Below are 11,311 nucleotides of genomic sequence, written 5' to 3'. Positions count from 1 at the left end.
TCAGGTACTTCAGGAGATCGTGGAAAGGCGAAGGGGTGACCGTATCGCTCCTCATCCTTATGTTATGACTTTAGGGACACTCTGATGGAAAATGATTTGAAAACATTTTGTAAACAATTCTATGTGGTTTTTATTTATGATTGAAAAAATTTAAATTTGGCGTAAAATTTATGGTTGTTACATCTTGAAGAAAAAAACGATGATTATCGATGGAGGAGATTGTGGTGAAGTAATCGATGATCTAATGCCATGTACAGATGAGACGGAAGAAGTTAGGTTTTAATTAAAACTGATATTCCTAAATTAAAGGGATATATTTACCATTTTGAAATGATTGGCCTATATTGATGCATACAATAACACAATAATTACTTTGAATTCATGAACCTACATCTCTCTCTCTCTCTCTCTATATATATATATATATATATATATATATATATATATATATATATATATATATATATATATATATATATAAATTCAACCATGTATTTCACATCTTCCGTTCTAACCCTCCTGCTTACCGGCACGGCAGGCCTGATATAATCAAAAACAGTGTCACCCGTTCCTTTCTCCTCCACCACCATCCCCACCACCGTCACCACCACTACCACCACCTCTGACATTAGTCTACCCCACCACAGTCACCTCCATTAGTTATACCACCACCACCTCTCTCACCAACACCTCTTCTGCCACCAACTGTAATAATCATTTATGATTACTTAATCTATGAACAGACATATATGTATAATCATTTATGATTAGGTATATACGTATAAATATATAATCCTATATGATTATACCTCTATGCCATATAATCATTTATGATTAGGCATCTGTTTTTGTTGCCAATACGCTGGAGCATTAGAGTGCCAAATTAGAAATATGTGGCTGATGTTGAATCTCAAGATCTCTGCTTTTTTTTTATTCTCAAGTGAACCCTCACACACACACACACACACACACACACACATATATATATATATATATATATATATATATATATATATATATATATATATATATATATATATATATATATATATATATATATATATATATATATATATATATATATATATATAACCAACGAACCAATCGTTACTGTCGAAATTTAAAGCGATCAACGACCAAGAGAATGGATGTACATTTGTACAGTGGACCCACATACACAGGATTATACTATAAAATCCACATCTTCACCAAAAAACTCATCTCTTTTTTTTTTGTTTAAATTTTCTTAAGCCACATTTTTTATCGAAAAAAAAACAAAAATATATTGTTGTTGACGATTTTTCATCCTCTTTCCATAAAGATCTATGTTAATATATAAAATAACAAACTTTTTGTTCCGAAAAAAATTCACTTCATTTTTTGGTTTTTTCAACATTTACGTTTATTTTTATATAAAAAACCAATTATATCAAAAATCTCAATTTTGTGTCCTCTATTAATAAACATCCTCAATGAGGAAAAAAAACTTGATTAGTTTAGATTTACATTGTGAATCTAAACTGTAAATATTTTAATTTTAATATTCACAATGTGAATCTAAGCAGATTTACAATATAAATCTATACTAAAATTTCGTTTTTTTTACACATCAATATGAATCTATGTTTAAAGAGTACAAAAAATTATGAATTTTGATATATTTATTAAATTTTTGCAGTAAAAAATAGGGCTTTAACTTTTTAAAAAACAAATAAATAAAGTAGGTAATCCCTGTAAATGAACCTAAGAAGGTATTCGGGATAACTTTTAAAATGAGTTTTTGGACTTTTGGCTTTTTCAAAAAGTTTAAAGTTTAGAAAGTTGTTTGGCAATTATAAAAGTCCTTTTAGAATGACTTTTCGGGAAGAGGAAAAAGTTATGATTTTTAGAATTACTTTTCGGAAAGGGGAAAAATTTATGGTGTTAAAAGATTTTTGATGACTTTTGGCATTTTAGCCTTTCTTCCTTCAAAAGCTAATCCGCTCGATCTCCCCATATCGATGTAATTGCTTCACCATTGCTCTCCGCCTTGCTTGTAATCCTCATCGGTCCAACTCGCTGCTACTGCCGCCATCATTTGTGGAAGTCATCTCCATCACTACTTCACCACCGTAGGTAGGCTAGAAATCTCCATCGTTCCTAGATTTTCCACTGATTTCTCTCGATTACCGCTATCACCTTCGCTTCCTCTTCCCCGTCTCTCATGTCACCCCTCTTTCTTCTAGCTCACGTCGCCCCTCTTTCTTCTATGACTTTCTCATCTACCACCTCCATCATCGGTTTAGCCTCCACCACAGGTAACACGTACAACGAACATTAGCAAAGCCCATAGCAAAATCCGACGACACCCATTATAGACTTCGGTGTCGCACACAGAAGACACCAGTAAGAACTCTTGAATCCGCCTCTTTTTAACATTTTTTGATTTCGTATTTTTAGTTAGGATTTATGGATTCTTCAAATTCTATTGTATATCTTCTCATGTACTATTGGATTTTGATTTATACGGTATTACCTTGTCATTCTTTTGGTAATGCTCCCTGTATCTTGATTAACCAATATAGAGCTTCAGTCACTTTAATCCACTAGTTTTGTTTGATTTTAATGCTTCTTTCTTCTCTTTCTCTTTAACCTGCATTATTTTACTTTTTTCCCTTCTTATTTTCATTTTTGTTGGTTTTTTATTTGATTTCATGTTTTTTTTCTTTATTAAGAAAAGAACAATAATGTCCATATTTTGATTCTACCATCATGTTAAAAGATCAATCTTCAACAAGAATCACAATAAGGTAATTGTGGTTGAAAAACTGTTTTTTTCAAGTTTGGATGCTAGTTTTGTAAGTTATTTGACTTATCATCTTTTACTATGGGATTTTTAAACTCTCTTGACTGGTCTCCAGTTGTTTAAAGAAAAAAAAGGTTCAATAGTTTGTGTCATTGGAAATACAAGTTCTAACCAAGTTTAATTCTTCAATTATGGAAGTACACCCTTCTTATTCCTCCAAGCACTAACTACACTAACTATTTCATTATGGTGGTAGGTTCTAAGTTCATCATGAACTGATCTTACTGGGGTATCTGGTTATATGGTATTTCTTAAGTGGTGAAGAGGTTGAAATCTTAAGAAAGAAGATTGAACAAGTTCTTCTTTGTTTTGATTGCTCTTCGATCCTATGCCTTAAACGTCTGCATTGTACTTTTAATTGAAAGTTTTTTATTTTTGGTAAACTGCAGAAAATAACAATACACTTTCTCTTTTTTACCAATACGCACAATGTGTTTTGATTTTAGTATCCTATAGCGGATTAAAAATAACATGCATTGCTATTATTGTCCAAATGTAAAGTACGTTGCTATTATCGTTTAAAAGTAGACTACAATTACTAATTATAAATGTTTGTCTTACCATTTTTCTAGGTGTGGGAGTTGCAAGCACAAGTTTAAAGGAATTGCAAGTAAAATGCAACGAAGATAAGCACAACTTAAAAAACAATTTGTGGCTTTTATGTGAGAATTCCTTAACTACCCGATAATCCACCAAATGATTCTCAGTTTTTATGTTTTAAAAACTTAATATTTGACACCTTGAATGTATAGATGATGTTTATTGTAGTTTTTATTTTTGGAAAATGATGTTTTTTGTAATATGTTAAACAATTAGTAATGTATTTGACATTTATAGTTTAACTTAATGAATTTTTACTTCTTTTTGGCCAGAATTAACTGATTTTTTTGTTAATTTATACCGTTTGAAAAAAATTAGTGACGGTATACCTACGGAAAATCCTATGTAGTGTGGGCCGTCCGAAATCCGTGTGTGATCAAGTCAATGTCGGTTAAAGCGAGTCTCGTCGGTAATCCATAGGAAATCCATAGCTATTATGTCGATAATTTACGGACAGATAATCTCGTTGGTATTTCGTAGTTATTCCGTTTGAAATATATTTACATACGAATGTTTATGTTACTACCCATTTTCCATCACAATTTTGTAGGTATCACCATAGTTCTAAAAGGCGCGACATGACGCGCATCAATGCGTGGCATGGTGTAGCTGTTAAGTAAACGTCCACAGTGGGTTGTTAAGCGTGACGGCCAAATAACGTGTCAAGGCGTGCCTTATCACGTTATGGCACGGGATATTTTGTTTTATGTTTTTGTTTTTGTTTTTTTTTTATCGGGCCTAAAACAATTGAGTTTCTGTTAACTTTTTAATATTAAATGATAATATAACACTTCTAAAATCTTGATATATTTGATATAATTATATGATTTATTTTTTTTATTGTATGTAAAATTGTCACTCCTTAAAAAATATCATGGCTCGTCAAGGCTCGTCATGGCTGAGGCTTAACCTTGCCGCCAAGTCATGCCTCACACCATTTAGAACTTTGGATTATACCTACAACAGAATACTTACGAATTATACTGTAGGTATTATCAAATTTTCTAGTAGTGCATTCATAAACTTTCAGTGTATTATATCTACCCAGATATTTCTTTTTTAGTATTTTATTATCATTTAAATTTCTTATTGTTAAAAACTAACTATTATCACCTTTTATAAATCTAAGTTTATATCTTTCATAAACTTTCAAGATACCATCTTTACCAAAATTATTATTTTAATAAGTTAAAAACTATAAATAACTAAATAGTTAATTTCTATTGAAGCAACTTCGCACTCTTGTTGCTTCTATTTTTATTGTTAGAACTTGAAAATGGTAAAGCTCAAAATCTTTATTTAAGAAACAATCAAACCAAAGTTCTCATAATCATCGATAAGGAAAAACCATACAAAACACATTCAATTGACTTTTGTATATTTCGAAAAAAAATACTATAATGAACAAAAAACATATAAAAAGGACCAATTATTTTGCATGAGCTTTATTCACGTAACCTTATACCGCCAAGCTACCATGGGATTTTTTATTCTTTCCACGTCTCCTAAAATACATAATATTATTAGCATTGTATAAGCACACATATCTGTTTATGAAGTAAAACAAAGGAAATTAAAAAATTGGGTAACCTTTTAGAGGCGGATGTTTTACTTGGATCCGAGCCTTGTGGTGCGAGATTCATGCATGTTTTTTCATGTTGTTTGTACTTACCACATTGCCTTGAGGTGCGATACTTTGCCTTCTTCTAGACTTATCTGTTGGTTTAATTGTATTAAAGAAAGATTTTGATCTTTACCTCTTTCAAGCTTCAATTAATGATGAAAATAGAAGCGACGAGAGTGCATAATTACTTGAATAGGAATTAATTATTTAGATAACTATAGTAATCAATTGTTAAAAATAATCAATTGTAAAAGATGTTAAAAAAAGCTTCAATTACGAAAGGTATAAATTATATTTTATACCTAGATTTATAAGAGATGTATAACAATCAATTGTCAAAAATAAGAATGTAAAAAAAATTTAAAATATAAAAGAAAAACTAATTAAATCTGACATTTTAAAGTTTATAAAAAATAAATATGATATTTAAAAATTAAACGGGATAAACATCATGTTTGATCTTTAATAAACAAACATACATGAAATTCTCTCTTATTTTAATGTGGCTTCTTAAATTTGTTGGATATCGACTGGTTTCTTTTGTTAGATTAAAAAAAAGTTGTAAATCGTTTAATCAAAATGTATCATTGACAATGACAAGAAAAAAGGTGAAAAACCAACATACATCTCGCACGAGGCATCGGCATAGCAGAATCCACTTCAGTAGTGGTGTCGTTAGAAGCTAAAAGTTGTGGTTCCACATTGATTATCTGCAAGAGTCATATGTAGGGAAGTTAATCCGGATTTGAATTACAACATCATACTTTCATAAAACTATCAATTAAAATAAGAAATAGCAATATTCTATCATTTGTTTGTAATTTATGTCATCATACTTTCAAGTTTGTGAAATCAGGAAATTGGATTTAAGCAATTGGTGTAAACGTACATATCTGAGCATTTGTGGCGAAGGTGATGTTACAACTGATTTTTTTGTTGCATATTCATTTTGTTCGCTTAATACCCCTACATGGAAAAGTCAGGTTTTTGTACCCAGAAAGAAAGAAGTAAGGTATACAATATTAAACTTATTTAACAAATTCTCATCTCTCCGATCCATGTATTTTACTCTTCATTTTTTTTTTCAAAAATGTTATTGACATTCATTGACCTTATATCGGTAATACGAGAGCTTAGTGGGATGATTTTCACAAGTGGCCCCGAAGTTTGCAATTTTGCTAAGTTTGGAGGACTTAAAGTCCTTTATACAAGGTATCACCTAAAATTAATACGACGTTCCCATTTTAAAGAATCTTTATTGGTTGGTTTTGGTAACATTTTATTTACTTATTAGTTATTAGATATGCCAAAAGGCAAGAAATGGCAACATATTTTTATTGGTTTTTTTATTATAGGATCATATATACTCTCAACATTTTACTATCACAACATCGTAACTTTTCATAAAACTATCAACTTCAGCAACAAATAGCAAAGTACTTTCCTTGGTTGTTAGCTATATACAACATCATACTTTCAAGTTTGCGAAATCAGATTTTTGGTTTTATGCAATTGGTGTAAATTTATAAATATGGGCATTTGTGGCATTAATGATATGTTATAATCAATTTTTTGTTACAGATTCATTATGTTCCCTTATTAAGCCTACAAGGAAAATTTTCGGGTTTTAATTAGTTTTGGTTGTTGCTGTGTAGTTCTTCTACGTTTGGTTTTTGAAGGTAATGTAGAATGATCATTTTACTACTTTTAGAGAAATTTTGTTTTTCTTTTTTGATTATGCTTTTTGAAATTAATCTGGATTTATCACGTTTGACTGCTAAGAATATGATGCCTTATTATCTAAAAAGGGAAAAATGTACTTGGTTTAACGATTTACACTTACAGGTGTCATGGGTGTGTTGTTGTAACCCTCCACAAAGTGCTGTTTCACATTGATTATCTGTAAAGATTCACAGGTTTTTAAAATGTTGTTTTGTTCTCCTAATTGTAGAAAATGAAGGAGATCAAGATTGTATTCAGATATTGTTCATTTACACTTACATTCCCCTCAGCCGTCATAATGGAAAACAAAGGTAGTAGAAAAAGTCCGACTTCCCCCTCGTGATTTCCTCCTGTCACTCTAACTTTATCGAATTTATTGAATCTCTGCAGAACCATCAGAAAGAAGTTAGCCCCAGGGAAAAGTACACTGTTATTGTGAAGGTATTCATATGTTAGCAAAGTGAAGAATATATAAAACTAAAGGTTTCAAGCTGCCATGGATACTTTTTTACAAGAGGAAGAAACACTTTCCGCCATGGCTGTTAATCGGGAATTTGCTCTGGCTATTTTAAAAAAGACTAAATGGAATCAAGCAGGATTAGGGTTTTAACTAAGAACTGAAAAGCAACACAGAATCAGAGAGAATAAATACAGTATACGAATCCATGGAGAGAATCTTTGATGATCTTGTGCTCTGAAATCGAGAAAGCAAGGAATGAGAGATCGCAACCCTTAGGGCCAAAACCCTAAAAACTGATATTTTATAGTTACCTTTTTTTTTTTTCCACGAGTGAATATATGCGCTATTTCTGGCCTTTTTTTCTCAATAAAAACAAATGACAAAAGATAAAGTTTTGATGCATGTGGCCCGGTCAAATCATGGAAAAGTTGATATATTACTAGCTTATAAATTTATAATAAAATTAATTAAATGTTTATAATAAAAACTCATTTATTAAAAGATACTTTTTATTTACATAAAATTATAATCGTTAATTTAAATAAATACGTGAAATTATATCACTTTATAATCTGTATTAATTTTATTTTATTTTTTATTCTAATGTTATTAATTTAATTTAATTAAATTGAAAATTTTGAATTTTAAAATTTGAAATGAAGAATTAACAGATTGACAAGTAGTATGACATTAATTAGAGGACATAATAGAGTGACACCTGATAAAATAACAATTTTTTATTAACATAGAGAGATTAGGTTATAACACTACTAGAAAAATGAGCAATTTCTGACAGCCATATCCGTCGGAAATCTGTCACTAATCCCGATTTCCGAAGGAATTCGGTCTGTCCTAAAAAGGCTCTTGGGTAAATATTACCGACGAAATTTGTGATGGATTATCGACGAAATAGCGACGACAATATTATCGACGGAATAGTAACGAAGTACCAATGGACAAATTTACTGACGGATTACCGATGGACACTTCTATTGACGGATCACCAACGGGCATTTTTAGTGACGAATTACCGACGTATTCACTTTACTTTTCGTGACAAATGTTTCCGTCACTATTCCGTTGGTATAATTCTTTCAGAGCTCTTACGATGTTGTCACTGCACCTTCACTAACTGTATAACCTTGTTCCTCAAGGTTTTTGTCTTCCGATCTAGAATCGCAACGGGTCTCTCAATGTAATTCAGGCGGTCGTCCACCTGAATATCCTCCAAAGGCACAACTGCGGCATCATCCACTAAACACTTCCGCAGCTGAGAGACATGAAAAGTATTGTGGATCTGACTGAGCTCAGCTGGAAGATCCAGTCGGTATGCAACCCGGTCCACCAGAGCCAAAACCCTGAACGAACCAATGTACCTAAGGCCCAACTTGCCCCGTTTCCTGAACTGGATGACACCTTTCCAAGGTGACACCTTTTGGAAAACCATAACCCCACCTGGAACTCCAGGTTTGACCGACACTTGTCGGCATAGCTTTTCTGCCGACTCTAAGCAGTCTGGCACCTGCTCCGGACCTGCTAGATCATCTCAGTGGTATTGAGCACCACCTCGGTACTCCCCATGACTCTCTGACAGACCTCGCCCCAACAAATTGGGGTCCTACATGTCCTCCCGTAGAGCATCTCGAAGGGAGGTCGATCTATGTTGGCGTGCTAACTGTTGTTATACGAAAATTCCGCTAATGGAAGATACGTATCCCAACTCCCACCGAAATCCAATACACATGCGCGTAGTATATCCTCCAGAATCTGAATCGTCCTTTCACTCTGCCCATCCGTCTGAGGGTGAAAAGTTGTACTGAAGTGAAGACGATTACCCATCTCATCATGAAACCACTTTCAAAACCTGGAAGTAAAGCGAACATCTCGGTCTGACACAACCAAAACCGGCACTCCATGACTTACCACCACCTCACGTACGTAGATCTTGGCTAGCTTCTCTGACGATATACTCTCATGGATCGGGATGAAATATGCACTCTTGGTTAACTGATCCATGATGACCCAAATCGAATATACTCCATGTGCGGTCCTGGGAAGCTTTGTAATGAAATCCATGGTGATGTCTTCCCATTTCCACACGGGAATCTCCAACGGCTGCATCTTGACGTGAGGTCGCTGGTGCTCGGCCTTAACTTTCCTGCAAGTCAAGCACCGCTCCACAAACCAAGCTATGTGTCGTTTCATGCAACAACACCAATAATCAGGGCGAAGATCTTGATATATCTTCGTCGCCCCGGGATGAATGGAAAACCTAGACTTGTGGGCCTCCTCCATCAGAACCTGGCGCACACCACCCCAGTAAGGAACCCAGACCCTCCGATGCAGGGTCAACAACCCGTGGATGTCATAATCGAATGAGGCCACATGGCTTATGATCCGCTCACACTTCCGACGCTCTTCCTTCATACCCTCGACATGTGCCTCCCGAATTGGTTACTTTATAATTTCATTATACTTTTAATGAAAATTAGGAATTATTAAAGTGTAGTTACTTTATAATTTCATTATACTTTTAATGAAGATTAAAGTCCTTGTCCTACCCGTTCGGCTAACGACCCTCCACCAGTCAAGGAAGCGGTGGGTGAGAGTGGACACCCATTAAGCTGCCATTTTATAGCCAAAAACCTTATACCCCCCCCCCCCCCCTTATAGACCGGCTTTGTGAATGAGGCCTACTAACGGTAAGACTGACTTATTCTTATACATATCTATATATTTAAACTTTTAATATAATAATAGTATAAGGGTTGAATTTTAAACTTTTAAAATTCTAAGGTTCAATTTGGAAAATAAAGTATTAGGGTGTAAGACTTTAAAAATTCCAAAACTTGAGGGAAAGTATTGAAACTATTCAAGACCTTTGATTTCATAACTTATGAGCTTAATGGTTCCTTAAAATGAAGATTCTTCATTTTATGTAACCTCTTATTCTTTAATGACACTTTTAAAGAAGTGACTTTTGCTAATCCATAACTCGAGGACAAGTTATGAACTCCATGATTATCCATTAAGATCAAGAATCATACTTACAAGCAAGTTACAAATAATTCCTATGATCTTCTAAAACTCATAAGAACATGAACATTCATATCAAAATTTCAAGAATCATATTAACACATATAAAACATGGAATTTTGATGTTAGCCATTGTAAATGGATTAGCATAAGCATTACAACATCTAAAACAAGTTTTATCACCAAAACAGTTTAAGGTAATGTTTCTAGTCCATTTCCAGCAACAAAAGTCGAAAATCTGCACTCTGCATGGCCAACTCGTCGAGTGCAAGAACTGACTCGCCGAGTTGGTTGAAGATATGCTTGGACTCGTTGAGTTCCTCTACGACTCGGCGAGTCACCTGTGCAGACAGCAAGAATTTCGATTTTTAAAGCTATTTTGCATCAAGTATCACACAAACAAGCCTAGCTCTGATACCACTGTTGGGTTTTGAGCATTATAACACTCCTATGGTGTACATCCAACCCTAGAAACCTTGGATCTATGTTTGACTAAGATAGATATAAAATGTTTTTTCCAAGGTTCATAATAAATTGTAATACAAAAACAAGTAGAATAACATACCTCTTAGAAGCTTGGATTCCTTGATGACTTTGTGAGCCTAGCACCCCAAATGTGATGCCACAAATGCTTCACACAACACCACAATTCTTGGAATAACCTTGAGAGAATTACACTAAAGTCAAAATTGGCTAGCCCTCTAACTTGCTTGTAGTAGTACCAATTTTGCTTGACAAGGAGCCTTTATATAGTTGTTACACAATTAGGGTTACACCATGTAAACCCTAATTGTCATGGTTTTCCAAATTCCATGATCCATGGGTTAGTAACCCCCATAGACTATCCATGGAGCACCTTATGGGTTTTAACCCAATCCATACAAACCATGGATCATTAGCCCACTATACAAGAATAGATTATTTACATAATCAACCCCATATATTTAATTAGTCTCTTTTTGATCACTTAATTAATTCAAGATTAATTCTTTGATCAATACCAATTAAATAATATTATTAATAT

At 33.4% G+C, this 11,311-nt stretch overlaps 1 protein-coding gene across 1 annotated transcript; it reads right to left on the bottom strand.

Moving 5' to 3' along the window:
• Positions 1–4,730: 4,730 nt before the first annotated feature.
• Positions 4,731–7,642, bottom strand: LOC111912989 (uncharacterized). Its single transcript, XM_023908710.3, has 6 exons — positions 7,444–7,642; positions 7,071–7,175; positions 6,913–6,969; positions 5,695–5,779; positions 5,036–5,161; positions 4,731–4,950 (listed from the first exon to the last, which is right to left on the bottom strand). The coding sequence occupies exons 1-5, from the start codon at positions 7,456–7,458 to the stop codon at positions 5,085–5,087; spliced, it is 339 nt and encodes a 112-aa protein (XP_023764478.1). The 5' UTR covers positions 7,459–7,642; the 3' UTR covers positions 4,731–4,950; positions 5,036–5,084.
• Positions 7,643–11,311: the final 3,669 nt, after the last annotated feature.

This window comes from Lactuca sativa, chromosome 2, assembly GCF_002870075.4.
Source record: "Lactuca sativa cultivar Salinas chromosome 2, Lsat_Salinas_v11, whole genome shotgun sequence".
Classification (NCBI taxonomy): domain Eukaryota; kingdom Viridiplantae; phylum Streptophyta; class Magnoliopsida; order Asterales; family Asteraceae; genus Lactuca; species Lactuca sativa.
The sequence above is the reverse complement of the archived record's forward strand: the minus strand, read 5'-3'. Positions and strand labels throughout refer to the sequence as shown.